The sequence below is a fragment of the Trichoplusia ni genome, chromosome 1, assembly GCF_003590095.1.
Source record: "Trichoplusia ni isolate ovarian cell line Hi5 chromosome 1, tn1, whole genome shotgun sequence".
In the NCBI taxonomy this organism is placed as follows: domain Eukaryota; kingdom Metazoa; phylum Arthropoda; class Insecta; order Lepidoptera; family Noctuidae; genus Trichoplusia; species Trichoplusia ni.
The window spans coordinates 11,039,331-11,060,953 of record NC_039478.1 but is presented as its reverse complement, the minus strand read 5'-3'; the positions used below and the strand labels follow the sequence as shown (position 1 = coordinate 11,060,953).

General features: G+C 38.9%; 2 protein-coding genes across 2 annotated transcripts in view; both read left to right on the top strand.

The window, feature by feature from the left end:
- The first annotated feature begins 88 nt into the window (after positions 1–88).
- Positions 89–7,754, top strand: LOC113494333 (protein Red). The gene is made up of 11 exons (XM_026872638.1): positions 89–419; positions 854–1,051; positions 1,334–1,397; positions 2,046–2,120; positions 3,147–3,251; positions 3,770–3,834; positions 3,938–4,187; positions 5,030–5,174; positions 5,382–5,582; positions 5,943–6,109; positions 6,345–7,754. Exons 1-11 carry the CDS (start codon positions 265–267, stop codon positions 6,417–6,419), a joined length of 1,500 nt encoding a protein of 499 aa, XP_026728439.1. The 5' UTR covers positions 89–264; the 3' UTR covers positions 6,420–7,754.
- A 1,951-nt stretch (positions 7,755–9,705) lies between these two features.
- LOC113500440 overlaps positions 9,706–21,623 on the top strand; it is a 38,721-nt gene continuing 26,803 nt past the window's right edge. The window contains exon 1 of the mRNA XM_026881242.1: positions 9,706–11,596. Coding sequence (XP_026737043.1) covers positions 10,412–11,596 — 1,185 coding nt within the window. The 5' untranslated portion in view covers positions 9,706–10,411. The remainder of the gene's footprint in view (positions 11,597–21,623) is intronic.

Sequence of the window (21,623 nt, the reverse complement as noted above, 5' to 3'; positions counted from 1 at the left end):
CAGAACAAGCGTTGCATTAATACTTTGGTCTGAATGAATTACCGAAAAGACGAGATATCCAAATTAACTTTATAGTCTCAATAGTGTGAGTCTGTGGTGAGAACTGTCAAAGTTTATAATCAATGTTTGATGTTTCAAAAAAATCGTGTTGCAATGAGTGAAATGAGTTAAAATTACTGAACTCTGCATTTACAATTAGTTAATGTAAAAACTACATTGTAAAAAATACTTTTACAACTACACTTTTGATTGAAACTCTTAAAAATGGATGACAACAACGTGGAACACACGCCCGCTTCTCAGAGGCTTACAAATGAGGATTTTAGGAAGTTGCTCATGACCCCTAGGGCTACGCCCGGGGGCTCAGGCGGTGGCTCCCACCCCACAGGCTCCGTTCGCGAAGCCATGGCCAATTCTGGGTAAGTAACGTACCGAAGATGAAAAAGTACTTGTACTGTGGAGAGTCGTTTGTTTACGCTGTATTTACGACATTTTTGTCGCTTTTCAAGGCCTTAAAGAGATCCCTTGTGTGTTAAAAAGACATCAGTTTGATAATAATTTACGCTTAAACAAAGCTTAGGCAGCAGGTACAAAAATTATATTAATAAATAATGCTTAGGTTTGTGGATGTAACAATACTCATAAACTTATTAATTCAGATATCAGCTTATTACTTCTTTACTGAATAAAGAACTCTCCTCTTACAGGATATATTTTATATTAGAGTAGGCACAATAGATAGTTATCAAAAGTAAAATCTGATATGATTTTCTATCTAAGTTCGTTTAGATCTGTGTCTAAGACTCAGCTTTCAAATACAATCATTAAAGAAAATACTTAACTATATTTACAGTTCCATGCCACCACCAGCAGAGAACAAGGGTGAACTCCGAAGAAAAAAGAAATCATATTACGCAGCTCTCAAAAAGCAAGAGGATAATAAACTAGCGGAACTGGCTGAGAAGTACAGAGATAGGGCTAGAGAACGAAGGGATGGCGTCAATGAACTGGGACCTACGGACCCTACAAGCAATACTAGCAGTGCATACAGGTACTAGACAAGATACAATATCATACGGTGGGAATTTACGAAAATAATAATCATGAAACTGTGGACCTTGTAATCATCATTATCATTCCCCTGCCCTTATTCCAATTATAAAGGGTAGTTGCAAGATGTCTTCTTCCATACCTTTCTATCTGACCGTGGACTTTGTAATATCATCTATAATTTTTGAAATAATCTTCTGTTTAATGATTGATTATATGGAAGACAATTATGATTTTAATTTTTTTACCTATCAATTTGTCAGTATAATCCTTTTATTCACAGAGCAGTAGCACCAGATTTGAAGTCAGGAATGGATGCCAAAGAAAGAAGGAGACAGCTTATTCAGGTATGATTTTTAGTTCTTTATTAAATCTGTCAGCTTGGGATATTGCAGTACACTAATGGATATAGGCCTCCCCCAGGCTGTGCTACACCCGGTGGTCTTATGCAGTGTGAACCTAATATGTATATTCTAAGTCTTGTTGTCTATTGTAATTAATTTATGTATACTCAAAATAGTAAAAAACAACAAAAAAGTATACAAGGGTGTTTCTATTATGACACTAACCATTTCCTCCCCCAAGGGAGTGGGTGTCCATGAGGAATCCCTGCCTATACAAAAGAAGGGTGTCTATTACATTTTATTGGCGTTATAACAACATGAGAAATAATTTCCTTAGTTCTTATGATGTTAATATGAGATAAAAACATTAGTGATGGGATTATCATCATCATCATCACCATCAGCCTTTAGTAGTCCACTGCTGGGCATAGGCCTCCCCCAATGTGCGCCATAGCGCCCTGTCTTCGGCTTGCCGCATCCAGCATCCGCCTGCAGTCTTTCGCAAGTCGTCATCCCACCTGGTCAATGGTCGTCCTACACAACGTTTGCCGAGTCGCGATACAGTAGTGATGGGATACTACTATACAAGTTCAGATCTATGTTGTTATAATAAGTAAATAGTTTTTATGAACTGTTAATTTTTGTTTTCAGGAATCCAAGTATCTTGGTGGTGACATGGAGCACACCCATTTGGTGAAAGGTCTTGACTATGCTTTACTACAAAAGGTAATATTGATTATTCAGATGTTTTAACCCTTCTCATATTACGAGGTTCACAATTTATCTGTACATGTATTTTTATTTTGGCGAACTTTGGTCTGGATGCACTGATTTTTTTTTTTCATTAACGTGATATAGTTGTCATTAAGTTCTGTAAAAAATACATCAAGTTTAGCTTAGTAAGTTGAAGTTAATATGAAGTTGATTGAATGTTTTCGTTGTTAAATAATTTATATTATTAGCCTAAATTCAACATAAGGGCGCTTTCAATTTATACGTTTCGTGTCGGACCACTGTGGTGCCGAAGCTGTGCGAATGAATTGAAAGCGCCCAATTATTAAGCTAGTTCTTTTGTTTCCACATCTCTATCAAATCAGCTTTCATCTTCAGAGAACTGACTTAAAAAGATGCGATGACTCCTGTATTTGTTTAGGCAAGAAACGCCTAAACAAATACAGGAGTTAGGGAAGTGAGTTAAATGTCGACAGAAAATGTTTATGCTATTGCTTTTTCATTTCATAATGTCAGATTAGAAGGAGAGAAGAGAGTTCATGTCCGGTTTCAGGGTTATCTATACTAATATTATAAAGCTGAAGAGTTTGCTTGTTTGTTTGAACGCGCTAATCTCAGGAACTACGGGTTTAAATTGAAAAAATATTTTTGTGTTCAATAGACCATTTATCGAGAAAGGTTTTAGGCTATATAACATCACGCTGCTACTAATAGGAGCAATACAACGGAAAATGTGGCAAAAACGGGGAAAAAATATTCATCTACGAGGGCTTCCGTTAAAAAATTCCTAACTTTTATTTTCTAACAACGCGGACGAAGGCGCGGGTAACAGCTAGTTAAGTATAAATCTCCCTTCTTCTATGCCTCATGGACAGAAAATGTTTATGCTATTACTTTTTCATTACATTATATATTATCAGATTAGAAGAGAGATTCATGCCCAGTTGTGGGGTTTTGCCGTGTCTATGCCTCTTATCCAGTTGCTTCATGCGTGTATACCATAATGTTGTACGGGTGCAGGTCCGCTCTGAGATCCAGACTCGCGAGCTGGAGCAGGAGGCCGAGATGGAGCGCCTCGTCGCGCTCCCTGTCGAGCCAGTCAAGGAGAAGAAGGAAGTACCCGTTGTAAGCATTCGCTATTCTAATCATGTTAAGATTGCTTGGACATACCTGTGTCTTGTGACAAGATGCAAGGTATTTTCGCTGTACGTGTAAGCCACGGTTTACTTACGCGTTGGTCAGTATCAGGGTTACTTGACTATTTTCGGGCCTGATCGCATGGGTGCAATGCACGAGGAGGGGGTGCTCGGTTTCCATATTTGTAATTTATATTTAAATAAACCTAGTACGAGCATGTCGCCTATTCATTTCAAGTATCTATCCTGTACAGGGCCCAAACTAAGTCCGCGATTGAGCTGCACCGATAAATACGCTATGTAACGGTTCACTCACCTGTCTAGGAGCTAAAGTTTTTTTTTGTTTTTGGCGTTATATATTTAAATTAAGCCAAAACCAAAAAAGCTACATATTTCGATTTACACTTTTGCCTACGTTTGAGTTTTTACAAGTAGGCGATCAAATTAGTAAAATATGAAAAACATAAAACGTGTCAAGTTATAATAGTTCCTTAATGTTCATTTCAGGAAGAAGAAATGCAATTCGAGACAGCTATGGCGAAGAATATATACAACTTAGTACAGGAACAAAGGTAATGATCTTTTAAGACGACGATACAATTATAAAAACTCTAAATCTATTATTGTCATGTAACACGAATTCTAAACAATATTCTTTCAAATTCTATACCACAGGACAAAAAAGGTGTCTCGTAACGAGATGTTCGGTCCCGGCCGCATGGCCTACGTGGTGGAGTTGGACGAGGAGGGCGCCATCGACAGCGACATCCCGACGACGCTGACGCGCTCCAAGGCGGACGTGCCCGAGCCCGACCGCAGGACCGCCGCCTCCAGCGCCAACGACGTGGTCTTGGATAAGCTGGCGCAGATATTCTCCTATCTGCGACACGGACGGCATAGGAAGCTCAAGAAGACTAAGGCGGGGGTATGTTTTACAATTATGTGGGTTTAATCCTGCTTGGTGGGTTATAGGGAATTTGAGCCGAAATTCAATTGTCATTTATTTCTATTTGGCGACCAAGTAACACTGACGTCAAAATTAGAATGGATATCACCCTGGTTCTTCTTACCTTCATTGCTCTAAAAAAGTCTAGTCAAAATAAAATGTCCTGTTATTAGTTTACTTCTAAGACTTATAGGTCACCGATGACCGCAATAATAATTATAGATTATAGAATTATTCTGCATTCTGAAAAGACATGAATCTGATTCAGAAGAAAGAGATTCAATTCAGACAGAAATTCAGATACAATCCGAGTTTCAACCCGATAGTCTCACTCTCTATACACCGTGATTGTTTAGTCTTGTTACAAAAGCAGCCCAGTTCATGTCTCCAATGACTAGGACAACTTGTTGTTCATGATAAAAAAAAATGGTATTTATGAGATTTGAATAAATTTAAAATGCAATTTTTATTCAATATTATGATGCAATTCGTAGTTTTAGAAACACAGTTCTGTTGCGAGCGCGGTCCGAGCCTTGTAACAATGGTGCGGGTGGCGGCGTTTTTATCATTTTTAACAGGATGTTTCAGATTTCTCATGTTTCATTTTTCTTCGTACCTACTTATTATCTTAGTTGAAGATAAAAAAATAATAATCGCGCCTAGGGGTATTTTATGTCGGATACATGGGCTACTTTTGTAAGATGACTAAAAAATCACCGTGTATAACTGCAATTTGTGGCGTGACGTGAGCGCCTAAGACAAATGTATACCGAACCAGATTATAGATAAAGTTTGCTGACTTGAGTCGACTTGGTCCCCAGGAGAAGCCATCAGAGAAGGGTCGCGCGGACGACTCCATCTACGGCGACATCGGGGAGTACTCCGCCGGGGAGCGGCGCGCGCGCCGGGACGAGCGCCCGCGACCCGCCGGCTACTTCGGGGCCTCCGCCGACAGCAAGGACGACGGTAACCCTACACCTGCACTGTAGCACACTGCCCTCTATTAATAAGTTGTAAAACATATTACGACATTGACTGGCTTGTTGGTAGAAATTATAATATATTCCGATCACCATCACGTAACCCTGATGCGAGTTTAGATGTTTTTACCCATACAAAAACAGTGTTCAGCGCCGCTTAAGAAGTTTTCACTTGAATAATTGCTTATTTCAGAGCTCCCGGCGCCAGGCCCCTTGGCCGCGGCGGGCCCGGGGTCGGCCCGCTCGGCCCTGCTGCTGTCGCGCCTGGCCGCCGAGCCGCAGGGCTACGCCGAGTGCTACCCGGGGCTGCGGGAGATGGACGACGCCATCGACGACTCCGACGACGAGGTCGACTACACCAAGATGGATGCCGGCAACAAGAAGGGGCCCATCGGTAACACCTATCTATACAACATCATTGACATCTTGTGGAATACACACTTAAATATGTTGTGTTCTACTTGTATCAGACAGTCACTACGAACCGATGATTTCTGCTAAGACGGCTAGTAACATGAGACAAAGGTGCACTGTTCTCTAGGTCTCATAGCCGTGTCATAGCCAGAGCGACATCAAACACAGAATCGTCATTAGTCGCCATTTTTGTGATTTTTGTGTCTTCCGAAACACAATTTTAAATTTTTTAATTTCTAACTTATCCTACAACTAACTGTATTACTGGCTCGAAGTATTGCTTTCAAGAAAAAATAAATATTCCCACCAAAGTGCTTACAAAATATCATTTTGGTATCAGGTCGTTGGGACTTCGACACTCAGGAAGAATACTCGGCGTACATGAGCAGCAAGGAGGCGCTGCCAAAGGCCGCCTTCCAGTACGGAGTCAAGACACAAGACGGCCGCAAGACAAGGAAGACAAAAGACAAGAGCGAGAAGGCAGAGCTCGACAGGGAGTGGCAACAGGTACGTGTAGACAACCAAAGTATGGATAGCCGAGTGGTGTCAGTTGTCAGGTCAACTAATAGTATGCGTGATGTATCGTAAGTTCGATCCCTACAAACGACAAATATTTTTGCCTTTTTTAGGACTTCTTTTTAGTTTAGGTATTCTATGTGATTTGTATGTCTTTGAAACCAAGATAAGATCCTGTACAGATTGGTGTTATGTAAATAAAAACATATTTAAACTCTTGTTACAGATTCAAAATATCATTCAGAAGCGCAAAGCGCCCCAAGCGGCGGATGAGCCGAACTTCAAGTCAGCGAAATACTAGCATACGGTTGTCTTCCACTCACCGCCAGAGGGCGACAGCTGATACTAGCTGACCCGAGTCTCAGACCTATGGACTATAGTTTTCTAGCAAATGCCTGAATTAAGTGAACAGTTCCAAAATATAGACATTTATCGCCCTTTTCTGTAATGATTGATAAATCCTCAGTAAATATTTATCCTTTTCTGACGTTCGGTGTTTACTAGACAAAGGGCTTGGAATGAGTTTCTGTTAGTAAGCGGTTGTTTAAAAGTAAATACGGACGGCGAAGTGCGAGAGAGACAAAGTGAATGTGCGGCTAGTAGTTGTCTCTTTCTAGAGTTCTGTATCCACCTCATTGCCTCAGGTATTGGCCGCATCATCGCTCTATTTCTACAGAGAAGTCACTTTTTGGGGCTGAGGCTCAGTCTCATCTATGTCTATGTTTAAGGCTTATTTAACCCTAAGCTGCTGTCGGTAAAGGTGAATATCGCGTGGGCTTGCTCAAATATTGTTGAATACCGGGTGGTATTCTAACCATGAAGATAGTGCAATCGTATTTTGACTGCACAGATAGCTTAGTGGTTGTCCTGAGTCTGGGTGTCTTTGTGCATGTGACTTGAAAGTACCTGCAGGTATAGTTAGGTCAACGAGGCGAGATAAAGAATGCAAATTAGCCCTTAGTATAGTAACTACTATATGGCTTTTTAAAATGAATAAGTAATGAAATAATATTGAACACAAACGTGTAATTTTCTACGTCATTATTATGCAATAAGTCACTTTAGTTTACCTTTTAAGGTACTGTTGTTTGTAAATGAACATAAACGCAATACCTCCATACGTTCTGAAGTTGCTTAAGATGTCAATTGTAGTTTGAAAACGCCTTTGAATTTATAAGCTGAATTAGTATATCAATGTCCGTGTGAAAAACCCGATTACTAATGAATTAAAGGAAAACACCCCCGACAGTAAAAACATTCACCCCCCTCAAAATCGCTCAATCCGTTCAGGAGCTATTATGCCACAAACAGTCAGACAAATATATAGAAACTTCAACTTTTTGCGTCGGGGTTTAAAAATGATCTATAGGTGTAGGCAGCATTAAAGTCATTTGCCTTAATTTGTCAAGACAGGGGTAGAAGCTGGCAAATGTGAAAACTGAATAACAGTCTTCCTAGTTTTGTACCTAGGTAAAATAACCCTTTTGCGATTAGCCTCCATTTTGTACACATAAGTATTTTATATTTGTAAGGAGCAATGGATATAGGTGTCATCCTATGTAGAAATAGGCAAATCTATGGACTATTGACTGGATTGTAAATATGTAACAATGATAAATATACAGTGTTGATTTCATAGAAGGTTTTTATTTTAATTTTATAACCATCTCTTGGCTACTAGCACTACTATGGTGATCAATACTCACACTTTCCTCATACCTACGAGAAGGCCCGGCTAATCTCAAAAATGGCTGGACCGATTTTGACGGCCCTTTTATTGGTAGGTTGCTGATGAAATAAGGAGTAACTTGGCTACTTTTCTTTTATAAAAATAAAGTCATGCTCCAATGTCCAAGCACTTTGGATTACGGCGCGCAAATTTTCATTGAAACTATGACATAAATCTGAAAAGCAAAGATAAGTAAAATAAAAAGGCATGATCGGATATCACCAAAAATACTTAAACATAATAACAAAAAAAGTAATAAAAAACAAAAAAGATATTAATTAATTATCACTAATTGCAATATAGATACTTAACATTAATGTAACATACATTGAATTTAAATGCTTTCTCACATTAGGCAATCAAGTTTAAATCATTTTTCTATTACATAAGTCAGTATTTATGGTGATTACAATTCACTGCACAACCATACTTGTGAATTGTGATCATTTATTCCATACAGGGCCCCGATTCTGCTATTTTACAATGGCCAATGAATGAATGGCAATTGGCTTAAATTTGAAATTATTCCTATTTTCTTAAACATTTTGCCAATACAATAATTGGAACTTAATTGTATTACCCTTGAGTGTACCGTCCCGCACTGAATTTCCTATGTTTGTGTAGAAAAATGCTTAAGGAAAATTGTCATTTTAAGCCAGATTTCATTCATTCATCGGCCGTTGTAAATAGCAGAATTGGGTCACTGATCGGTGGAATAACCTGTGTTTGAGAACCGTGCGATATATAATATACTAGCTGTTGCCCGCGACTTCGTCCCCGTGGGTAGAAGATATAAGTTATGATTTAGGTATACCTGCCCGGTTTCTTTTTCACATTTTCCATTGTATCTTAGCTCCTATTAGTCGCAGCGTGATGGTTTATAGCCTAAAGCCTTCCTCGATGAATAGTCTATTCAACACAAAAAGAATTTTTCAATTTGGACCAGTAGTTCCTGAGATTAGCGCGTTCAAACAAACAAACAAACAAACTCTTCAGCTTTATATATTAGTATAGATATAGATAGATATAGATATTGCCGATAGATGCGGAGATAGTATCTATTATTATCTAAATATCTACATTTACTTGCAAATGTAGGTACCTATTAAAAAGCCGTCATAAAATAGTAAAACTAGTGTTTTTTATGAGGTACTACTTGGTTAACTGACTACAGCGATTTACAACAAAATGGTCAATCAATTTAAACTGTACAGCATCAGCTTTCTTTCAGTATTTACTACCTAGTCATCGTCTTAAGCCAGTGCTTACACTTTTTTAACACGCTTTTTTAAACATCCTTGTACTGTGAATCTCTAATTCATGAACAGAGACTGCGCGGAGTGGCTGAGGTGATCACGCCAAACCAACTATGCGCGACGTGTCGCGGGTTCGATCCCCGCGTAGGACAAGCGTTTGTGTGATCCACGAATGCTTGTTCTGAGTCTAGGTGTCTTTGTGCATGTGAATTGTATATTTGTAAAACACCCCGCGCCACAAGGATTAAATTCCTTAATGCGGGAGTCGTTTAAAAAAAAAAGATTAAAAAAAGAGAAACCCGCATTAAGATTCGTTTAAGAGACCGTGACTCTTTTAGACAGTTCTTTTTGTTGTTTTTCAGTTCAGATTGATGATTAATGACATAATGATTGGGATAACCTAATAGCATAATTATTACTTGATGGAATATAAACGGTTAGTGCAAAAACAATGGGATTCCCCCGATTCGTCCTCGCATCTTTAATCAGTAGATACATTCATTAGTTATTTTGCATGTAAAAACTATTGTTTATTTTCCAGAAGTCGGGAATATTTCCAGAAATAAACTTTAGAATAATAATAATTAATAATTTACATGAATTAGTGATGCGATATTTCATTTTGTAGGGTAGATATTGTTTAACCTTTGATTCTACAAACCGGCTCTCGGTTACAACAGAAAAAATGTTAATTACCACGTGCAATCTTAATTGTGTAGCTAATAAAAAGATAAAGGCATTGTTCTCATGCAGCTCCAATGATGTGCATATTTCGTATCCGAACATTCGCACAATCGCGATCTGTTGCAGCCGCGGTAAGACTGATTCATTCAGTGAAGGTCCATTCGAAAACAATGCCCCAATTAATGACGGAAAACAGTAATTTGTTATTCACGTCGGAGTGACGGCCATATGGGACGCGTCCGCAGGGAGATATCTGAACATCGCTGCATCGTGCGACCTTCAGGTTTCACTGCAAGAGGCCGGAGCTCGGCATTCCGTCACGTCGCGGGTGAGCCGCTGATGTGGTGACGTGGAGAGAAACGCGGCCAAATTCGCGACGATTCGTTTGACACAATGCCGGTTCATCGGCACTCGTGTACCCACCCGTCCCCGGCCGCGGCCCGTCTTCGCAGGTGCGTGCGCGCAGGTACGCCCCCCCCGCACTCGCCGCCGCCATCTTGAATTCCGCTCACTCAGACCCGCGCCCGCCTCGCGGCCAGCACGACGCCTCCGCGCCCGAGCGATCCGCGACATATTTGTGTTTTCAAGTGATTCAGTGTCATGTTGTGATAGTGCAGTGACGAAATGGAGTCGACGCCGATATGTCGGTGCCGCGTGCTCTACCTCGGCTCCGCAGTGCCGCAGCAGAGCAAGGACGGACTGCAAGGCATCCAGGAACCGCTGCGCGAGTTGTATCCGGAAAAGGGAGCGACGAACAGTGGCATCGACTCGTGGCTCTCGGTGTGGTCCAACGGCATCCTGCTCGAGAACATCGACGAGAGCGGGTCCCGGGTGGCGCGCTTCTTCCCCATCTCCAGCCTGCACTACTGCGCGGCAGTGCGGCGTGTCACCGTGGAGGGCGCGCCGCGCTTCCTGCCGCTGGACTCGCCCTTCGCGCGCGCGCCCGCCCCGCGCCGCCCGCCGCTGTTCGCCGCAGTGCTGCGTCGCACGCAGGGCATCAAGGTGCTGGAGTGTCACGCCTTCATCTGCCGCCGCGAGGCCGCAGCTAATGCGCTCGTGCGCTGCTGCTTCCACGCGTACGCCGACAGCTCGTACGCCAAGCGGCTGGAGGCGGAGCGCGCGCCGCCGCAGCTGCCGCCCGACCAGGACGAGGAACTCGAGGTGTACGATGGTGATGAGAACCACAAGGTGTGGGTCGGTGAGACCGAGCGCGACGACGCAAGCGACGACATCCCGCACCCTGCGCGAGCGCCGCGCCCGCGACAGATCACCAGGCCCGCGTCCGTGCCGCCGCCGCCGCCACCACCCGAGGAACCTAAGAAAAAGGCCACCACCAAAAAGATGAAAAAGAAATCGTCGGCATCAGCTGACGAGTTATACGCGGGCCCTGCGCCGGTGATGAACGGTCGGTCGCTGGGCCGCGCGCCGCCCGCGTGGGCCGCGGCGCACCCCATGCTGGTGATGGCGCACCCCGCGGCCACGCTGCCACACGCCCGCCACGCCACGCTGGGCCACCGCGGCCGCCCGCCCGCGCTGGCCGGCTTCCCGCCCGGCGCGGGCCCTCCCGGGGCCGCCCGCGCCCGCCTGCAGTACGCCACGGTGGACCCGCGCCGCTCCAAGCCGCCGCCGCCGCCCGCACTCAAGGCCGCGCAGAGCATGACGGGGCTGGAGGCGGCGGACGACGCCGGCGGCATCTACAGGAAGAAGGGCCACCTCAACGAGCGCGCCTTCTCCTACAGCATCCGTCAGGAGCACCGCAGCAGGTCGCACGGCTCGCTCGCTAACCTGAAGTTTGCCGCTCCACCCGAGGTGAGCAACGCTGCCTGATTTCCTTAAACACTACTACACACATATTGCGAATATGAACGAGAAAACTTTACCAACGAAAGCGCTTGGTCCCTAGAGGATGTCGCGACTGGGCGAGGAAGCACAGTAAGGTCCGCATTCCACAACCGGTACCGCCAGCTCGCAGCCAGCTGTCGCCGCTGCGGCTCACTGTGTTGCCAATCGCTCGATACATTAATGAAATTACCCCTTAACCTTCCGCGATGAATATGCATGGGGCTATCGAAGTCCGTAAATAAGGGTCAAGATAATAAAATAAGTGACGGCGGCTTTCTCCCGCGCTCGGCGGACTACTCACAAAGGGTCGGCATTCTCCCGGCTGTTACGTCATCACCGCATATATTTCCAACTAAATAATATAGGTACGTTATAAGTCGATTGCTGAACGGTGAACACTCGGTATGTAATTACACGGCGGATTTTTTGCTGATTTTTCTTTTATACTTGCGCCATAGGTATGCAAAGGTTCAGATATACAACTTGCTGATGACACCACATCATCACAGTGACCTTTATAGGAATTTGTATGTGCGAGATAATTAAAATGATGTTCATTGTAACAATAGCCTCAACGTAACAAGTTATGTCGACAAAAACTTGTAACTATTAAAATGTCAATGAAACGATTCAACGATGTGTAGAAGTACAATAAATTAAAACCTCTTTAATAAGGCTGTCGAGAGACAAGTGAGAAAGCGATATTTACACATATTTAAAAAAATAAGTCGGCATGTGTACTAATACCGGTTTATTTTCGCATATACTTAAAATTCCTTTAGGTATTTGCCGATCATTGGCGGAATATAACGAAGATGTACGATCACTATGTTCAGATCAAATCAAATCAAATCATTTATTTCGCTTTAAATATGGGTACAGACAGATGTTAGTATTTAGTTCCACACATTATGCCTCATGCAGCATGCGAAAGTATGAACACCAGACAAATTATATTTACGTAGTGAGTAGGTTCTACTGCTTTTTTCCACGAATTCTTTTCCATAAAGAGGCATCCGATTTTTCCGGTGTCTGGTTCGAGATTTTTGCATCAATACGCGTTAACATCATAAATTACGTTACTTCTAAACTTTTGAAACAAGTTCAAAGGCGTTTTCGACGAAAAGAACACAACTTATACAGCCTACCCGCTTAATTTTACAACAAGAAAACAAGCGCTTTTTATAGCTTTATACTAAAGACTAGCTGTTGCCCCCGACTTCGTCTGCGTGGTTAGAAGATATAAGTTATGATTTATACCTGCCCTGTTTTTTCACATTTTCCATTGTATCTTCGCTCCTATTAGTCGCAGCGTGATGGTTTATAGCCTAAAACCGTCCTCGATGAATGATCTATTGAACACAAAAAGATTTTTTCAATTTGAACCAGTAGTTCCTGAGATTAGCGCGTTCAAACAAACAAACAAACAAACTCTTCAGCTTTATATATTAGTATAGATTATACAAACATAATTAAGATGTAAAAGAACGTTATTTTTGTTCAATAAAATGTAGCTATTCTTTTTGCTGTCGAATCCTTTCACGTTGCGTTCATTCTATAAGTTTACTGATACTTCAAAATAAAAAAAAACATATCTAGTAGACATAAAACAGGCGATTAAGAAACAGATTATTTGATTCCCAAAAAATTATTCCCATTGAGAAGATCCTTAAAAAAAACTCCATATATTTAGTCTTTAATCTATATTTCTATATCTATACTTCTATACTAATATATAAAGCTGAAGAGTTTGTTTGTTTGAACGCGCTAATCTCAAGAATTACTGGTCCAAATTGAAAAAATATTTTTGTGTTTAATAGACAATTTATCGAGGAAGGCTTTAGGCTATAAACCATCACGCTGCGATAGGAGCGAAGATACAATGGAAAATGTGAAAATAAACAGGGCAGGTATAAATCATAACTTATATCTTCTACCCACGAGGACGAAGTCGCGGGCAACAGCTAGTTTTTTAATAATTAAAACGTAAAGTGTAGTCTATTTTAAAAAATCTAGTTAGGCTAGACTAACTACCTGATATATCATTGATCAATAACTAGTTATCTTGCAATATCCACACCGCACAACGCATACTTATCAAGCATATAAATAAAATGCTTTTAAGGATACGACGTCTGATTATACGAACAGCAATTATAAAATACCTTAATGAACAATTTTATTGCGTAAAAAATATACGTAATTTATTGAATTGTGGGTTACATTGGCTATTACTGGTTGGGTTATTGTAAGTTACTGTGAGGTGTAGGGGTAATGCAGTCTATGCCACTTAAAGGTGCAAAGCAAGTTACAATTTAAGAATAAATTGCAGTGAAGTCATGGTATGGTATGCGGACTTTTTTGCAATTGTTTGATTTCTCGAAACCAAGCTGATCGTTAGTTATTGACATAATAATTTTAGTTCTGAAATATATTAGTTCTCTGTACACCTTCTGAAAGCATGATACATAGCAAAAAGCGCATTGTGTTTTCTAGTTTTAGGGATTAAAATCCAAAAACCTCTTCAGGGACGCCTTAGAGTTAAATAACGTTTAAGTATTCGGTCAAGAGGCATACAAATATCTGTTAAGAGGAAATAGGCAGAAAGATACCGAAAGCGTGATAGCAACCTTTATTAATCGCATTAATATGAACTTCTAAGATGAAGCAGTAAACATTAATAAGCTACGAAAAATATTATACTTTTTATACTATTCAAAGTCCTCTATAAATATATTATAAATCATCTCCCGTATTCCGTTATACGGTGAAGATGGCGAGTGTCGCAACGAACAGTATCATGTAACATCGATTAAGCGTCAGTCAAACCAGTTGTCGCTACGTAACTAGTTGGTTGAACTATATGTAGGTAGTAGGTAGTTGCGCGCCGGGGTAGCCAGGATAGGTAGGTAGTCTGTAGTTGGTAATTTGTTCACTTAGGTAGTTGCTCCTCGATTGGCCAGTTCTTTGAATTGTAACTACATAGGATTGAAATTAATTATGTGTTGTAGAGTTAAGTTGTGGTTGTAAACTCGAACTCGATTTTGTTAAGTACCAAGTGTCTTGTTTAGAGTTAAATTAAATAATGCTTCTTAAAAAATGCGGATAAACGGTGAAGATAGATAAATACGAAATATACATAGGTAGGTGGCGATTCATTTCCTCGGTTACACCGACATTATTTTCAGTGGCATCTCTATGTAAATAATGCTTAAACTATAACATAATACTCTGTTCCTTATTACAACAAACGTTCCGATCGAAGAAATAATAGGTTCACCTATGTAGCCCACACGCGTTGATGTCTTTTCTAAGAGAAATAACCATCAGACAATTTAGGCATTTTGTTTTTGATAACACTTGCCAGATTTAATTTATTGGGCATTCAATTCTAGAAAATTAATTTATTAATTAACTAATCTCAATAATTCAAAATATTAAGGTTCTAAAACGTCGTCGGTTTTTGTTTATTGGAATTATTTATTTAGGCCCGAGAACACACTAGGTGAAGTAAAAATCGAGATATTCTGTTCAGTACTTGTGTGTTCGGACCGTAGCAAACAATCTCTAATTTTACTTTAAAATTATGATAGTAAGGAGGATTACCTTATATAAATTTCACTGCCTACTCAATAACCGAGGTTGTCATACAAAAAACTTTTACTACGAGTAAATATTAGATATGAATACAGCCTACACTGTTATGTTTATTTATGAGATTGTATTTGCGTACGCGCCCACAATACACCTATTTGATAGGTAGGTAAATAGAGGTCATTAATTTCCATTTGCTAATATACCTTCCCACCACAATATACGTATTTATAATAATTTCTCTATAGAACTATAACTTGGAAAAAACTTTGTTCCAAATAAAGGAAAATCTTATTTTATATTTTGGCTACCTTTAAGGGCTTTGAAAAGGTAAAAATGGAACTCTATTTAATAATAGGGCTGCCTGTTTGTCTGTCTGTTACCAAGCTGTCCCTCCTGAACTATGTAACAGTAGTATTCTTTTGAAAATTTGGTTTTCGACCTTTTTGTATAGAATCGGCTTCGCTCTTATCCTGTTTTTACATATCCGAGTATTCTTTCTTTGAGTGTCACGTAGCAGCGGCAGCGGGATCACCCAAAAGAGTTACCGTGGCCCCGATACACGAAGGAACATGGTCTAGAAGAGTAAAGAAAAAAGAGAAAAGATCACTTGATGATTTCCCATCCGAAAAAATTATAATAAAAAATCAAAGGAATGAGAAATGCCAAAACCGTATACTACATCACTACAAATAGACACATTAAAACACTAAAAACCGTCTCGTCTCGCCTCTAAAGCAACTTGTATAACACAACTTACTCCATTAATACAAAACCATGGTTTTACTCCAAATAACTCAATAACTTACATATAAACAACACAGTTACACACTGCGCTGGTCTAGTTCACTCGAAACGACGTGAGACAACCATTGTCAATCTTACAACTTAAAAAAAAATACAGTAACGAGGAAAAAACAACCTTATCCCAACGGTATAAGATTTACATCAAATGCACGAACAAATTTTTCTGCCATGTTTGTGTATGATACATGGATTAAATGATTTTGAACTCTATTTCGTTGTGATAAGAGTGTTGAGAGCTCGTGTATATGTTTGTTGGTGTAGTCCCACGCTGCGAGCGGTCAATGTTCCTAGATTGTGTTTTAAGGGGAAGGTTTTTGCTTGATAGTTATATAAAGGTGTAATTAAATGTTTTAATTATGATGGGGAATGATGGCTGTGTGTCATAGCGTATAGAACTATAAAATTTAAAAAAGCAGTGAGAAGCCAATGCAACTATGGAGAGAAATTTTGTTACGTCATAATAAATTTTACATAGAGCGTAATTTTCAGTCTTTTTTTTTACTATTTACACTAAAAATAATAAAAATACCCGCCAGTATAGGTCTTAGCGCTGGGTAAATGCCTCTTTCTGTATAAAAAAGGAACGAGTAAAGATCATTACGCTTACCTTATCGTGTAACGTTATTATTATCCTATTTTATTTCAAGCCATCTTAAATCTCAGACTAATCTTTTGAAGTCACTTAAAGTCATAATACATAATTATTTAGAGAGAAAGAGTCAAAAAGAGATAGAGAGATTATTATTTTCGCAAAAGTGACTGCAAAATCTATCAGTTTATGTTAAGAAAGAGATTCAGCATGAAAATTACTAGCTGCTTACAACTGAGTGACGCCAAATCCTACTACTATTATAAAGGCGAAGGTTTGTAAGTATGGATGTATGGATGTTTATTACTCTTTCACGTAAAAACTACTTAATGGATTTGAATGAAACTTTACCACAATATAGCTTATACATCAGCATAACACATAGGCTACAATTTTTGAGGTTTCTAATGTGAGGTCGTAAAAATACACATTTTTTGCGCTTACATTGCAAACGCTGACTGAATCCTACAAGATAGATAGAAGGCAGGTATAACTTATAACTTATATCTTCTAACCACGCGGACGAAGTCGCGGGCAATAGCTAGTATAATATTAAAAGAAAAAAAAGTACAAAAGTGCTTATTACATAAAAAAATCTCTACTAGTAAACCTGCGATAAGAGACGTACAACAAATGCCACCACTAGGGTCTGGAAATGTATTTATGTATAAATAGATATTTAGGTTTTTTTTTAAACAACTCCCGTACTATGGAATTTAATCCTTGTGTCGCGGGAGGTTTGACAAACACTCAAGTCACATGCACAATTTAAAGACACCCAGACTCATTACAAGCATTTGTGGATCACACAAATGTTTGTCCTACGTGGGCATCGAGCCCGCGACACATGAGTCTGACGTGACGACCTCAACCACTCGGCTATCCGTGCAGTCTTTATTGCATTATTTATATAAACCGTGCATTTATTACAGTCTTCATAACAGCCTGTCCACTCCACTGGCTACTAAATACGTCATAACATCCCATAATTATCACTTTCGATTCTTTGCAGATGATTCTGAGCGCATCTCAATAGGTATAATTACTCGTTAATTATTCGTTGCAAGCACTAATTGTATCTAAAGTCATTATGTTGATTCGCGAAGAAAAACGTTGAAAGATTGCATGTTTCCTGTGCATAGATAATCAAACGTGTATGAAGTATATTAATAGGTATTATAAAGATGAATATAGCTATTTTCATGCTTTAACTTGGATGTGATATAAATTATTAAAAGAAAATTTTTGGGTTCCATTATGAGGTTAAAAATCGTTGATATTATTTGTATTTTTATTGAAAAACAGAGACAATCTAATGTATCTACGAAATAAACATTTTCTTTCGTAGATACATTTTTAACGGACGGATAAAGATTGTGAATTTCTTTGTTTTTAATATGGCCAAGAATTTAATTGTTAATAGAGATTAGGGGTGGTTCACATGAATAATTTTCTATTATATAAAACGAGTGCTTGTTATAAACAATGTCCCATTAAATTTCATTGTTTAAGTTAAACTTATTAACTAAAAAGAACATTTCGTTTTAATCTTATTTAATTTAAACAAAAATGCGCACCTATACCACAATAAAGCTCCATAATTTCAGCACATTTTTAGATTTATTTTATCATTTTAGAGTTTCTAAAATGCATTTAGTGAATTCGTACTCTCAAATAATTTACAAATAAAATTAAAACAATAAAATCTTAAAAATATCCCTACACATTACAAATCAATCATAGTAACACGAAAGTATTTCAGCTAACGAAATTCGACCTCAATACATTGTAGTCAATGCAAACAAACAACCAGACAAACTAAATAGATCATTGTCCACACATAATAATAAAGTGTGGCGAGCAGTTATTATCAGTTTAACAAGCTATTGTTTTTCATGCGGTCTCGCTCGGCCGGCCGCTCGTAATAGGATCTTACAAGTAAACAATACGAAGAGGCTGTTCGGAGATATTTCATGTTCCGTGTTTCGCAAACGTTTTTTTTAAACACGACCTTCTCACTAAGGAATTTAATCCTTGTGTCGCGGAGGGTTTTACAAACATAGTAATCACATGCACAAGGACACCCAGATTCAGAACAAACATTCGTGGATCACACAAATACTTGTTCTACGCGGCGATCGAACCCGCGACACGACACAGTGGTTTTGGCGTGGTGACCTCAACCGATCGGCTATCCGTGCAGTCTTAAAGTTTAATTAGTTATTTTTTTTAATTAACAGACTCCCGTCATAATCCGAGTCATATTCCGAGTCATAATCCGTCTAGCAATTTCAGGTGTAGGCCGGCCCAAGAACAGACTCATAAAGTCTGAAAAAACAGACTCATAAAAACAGTCTAAACGAACACTCGCACATAATTCACGTTTACATTAAAATAGTTCAATTCGTTCGGAAGCTATGATGTCACAGACAGACAGGCAGGCAGATATGTCAAAGTTATAAACCCCTCTTTTTGGGATTAAATAAGAAAAAGCAGCTGTGAAATATTTGACACCAGGATAGTATCTTAAACGATGAAATGTGTTTGATTCAAACATTTGATAGTCTTTGGGCCGCTCAAGATTCATTATATTTAGAAATAAAAAAGCAAGCTTAAAATATAAAAAAAAGTGTTTCATTTTCAATATTGCATTACATTTTTGCGATGATCGTTATTATTAAACTTCATAGTTTTTCACATCTTGAGAATCACGCAGACAAAGTCGCGGGCAACAGCTAGTAAATATAATAAGATAGTAATGTTTAAAGTTGAAGCCAAGACAGGAATGCTGTGACAACTAGTTTAACAGTTTCTTGTAGGCTGTAGAGCAAAAACGTTTCCTAATACTTTACGTCGGAGACAGACAAGTGCGTATAGAGTTTTATGAGGTTTAGTTTGAGATTGTATTTGGGGTTGTAAAGGGCAAAAAATTTTTGAGCGTTTTTAGCTCTTGATAGTAAATGCATGGGTGTTGTATAAGTAGAAATGTCCTTGTTGACATTAAACTTACTCGTTGATAACGCGAACATTTTTTATTTCTTAACTTTGAACTTAACATTTTTATTTTTCGTACATTTTAACTCGAAAAGTAATATAATAATATAATATTCCACAACTTTCACACAACGCCATCTAGTCTCAAACTAAGCAGAGAATGTATTATGAGTACTAGAAAACTGATAAACATACTTATATATTTCTAAATACATACATAATATAGATAAATTACACCCAGACACAGAACAAATGATCGTTGAGTAAGTTATTATTGATTGATGATTTTTTTGTTAGCTTCTATCGTGGTTGCTCATCATGAGTTACAATGTTAAATACGACTCCTTGCCACAATGTAATACCAAGAATACATAAAAAAATACTACAAACTCGAGAGAAAAACAACTGACTTCTCTGAAGGCCCCGAGTAAGTCCGAAAACACTGTCATTCGTTTGTTTTTGTTCTCTCTAAGCTCAGGTAAAATACGAACATAATGGAATGCAATAAAGTATTGAGTATTTAAATTATAATGGTACTTATATTCAAATATTCAGACTCCACGGGGTCTACTGCCATTGCTTAAAGGTAGAAAGAGATGGCGCTATATAAAGTGTAGCTTTGTATCTCGCTCCCACAATACAACAGTCTTACTATAAGGCATAGTGGTAGGACCCCAGGGGTCTAACGCCCAGGTATTGAATAATTGTGTTCGTTTGTGCATTCCAATCTCGTGAGGTAGATTGTTATTTTAATAATGAATATTTTTTTTCTTTTATTTGCTTTTATGACTTTGTATTTTAATGAAACTGCTTTGTTTATTACTTATGTGGTACCTAGTCTGTTAAGTCACGTAAAAAAAATACATTCGATTGTTCCGTAGTTGCTAGTGTGACTGTCAAGAACAAAGACTGGAGTTCGAATCCCTTGTCGTTATTATATTTAATATTTCTTCTAAAGCTTTATTAAAAGTATACATATGCAGTAAAAGTAAGAAATGTAAGAAAAACTATAAACCTAAACACTCTAAACAGACAGCCAAAGGCTGGTAATAATTAATTAACATCCACTCACTTCTAATACTTCATTAAGAGAAGTCATATAAAATTATAGCAATACATTACTTAGAATACTTAGAAACTTAATAATAAAACAGATTTATGAACATTAAAACCGCAGACACCCACAGGCGTTCGAAACCTTTCGCCAATTTCACTGGGCTATAAAAAAATAATCAATTGTCTATTATCCACATTAAGACAGCAGTTTAACTGTCACACGTAATTAAACCAACAAATCAGAGGTTTGATATACTGTTACTCACGTTGCATGGAAGATAAAACAGAGGGAAGTGCTCTTACACTCGGTTTAGACAAGTTACATTTCTCCGAACGCTAAAGCTGACTATTGAATTGAAAGCCAATGTCACTGAAATGAAACTACTTCTACGGATTTTATCGCGGTTCAATTTTAGATCTTAGTTCCCGGCGACACCTTTGCAGGTATCATGGGCAGTCTGCCCATCCGTAAAAGTAATTTCATTTGAATGTCTAACATTCGCGTAAACCTAAGAAACCACTATGTAGCCAATGTCACTTCAATTGGCAAAAAAATGTCATGCTATCAGTTTTTCATTGCTCTTTGTTGTCTGTCAAATATGACTAATATTAAAAATGGTGGTTAGCTGTTCGATTTTGATATGTGGCATGGACGAAATAATATTTTTGGGTATAGATGAAAAAAATTACAATGTTGAAATCTGTTATTTTTCCTATTTAAGTTTAAACGTCATCTCCGGGGCGTGTATTCAAGTTTGGTTTCATCTGTCTAAGGATGGTCGATTAACTCAAATGTATTGAACTCTCTTCTATATAAATTTTTAATTCTAATACTAATTTGTCTGGACTCGAAGAGGCGATAACCCCTGACGTCTAACCCGTTTCTTCTCAAGGTAGCGAGTTACGAAATGTCGACTTCAGTTAACTTAAAAAACTAGCTTATTTTCTTATAAT

Coding starts and splice junctions, on each gene's coding strand:
- LOC113494333 (XM_026872638.1), top strand. CDS start 265: ATGGATGACAACAACGTGGAACACACGCCCGCTTCTCAGAGGCTTACA. Junction 1,398..2,045: donor GAAGGAGACAGCTTATTCAG/GTATGATTTTTA, acceptor TTTTGTTTTCAG/GAATCCAAGTATCTTGGTGG. Junction 3,835..3,937: donor AACTTAGTACAGGAACAAAG/GTAATGATCTTT, acceptor TCTATACCACAG/GACAAAAAAGGTGTCTCGTA.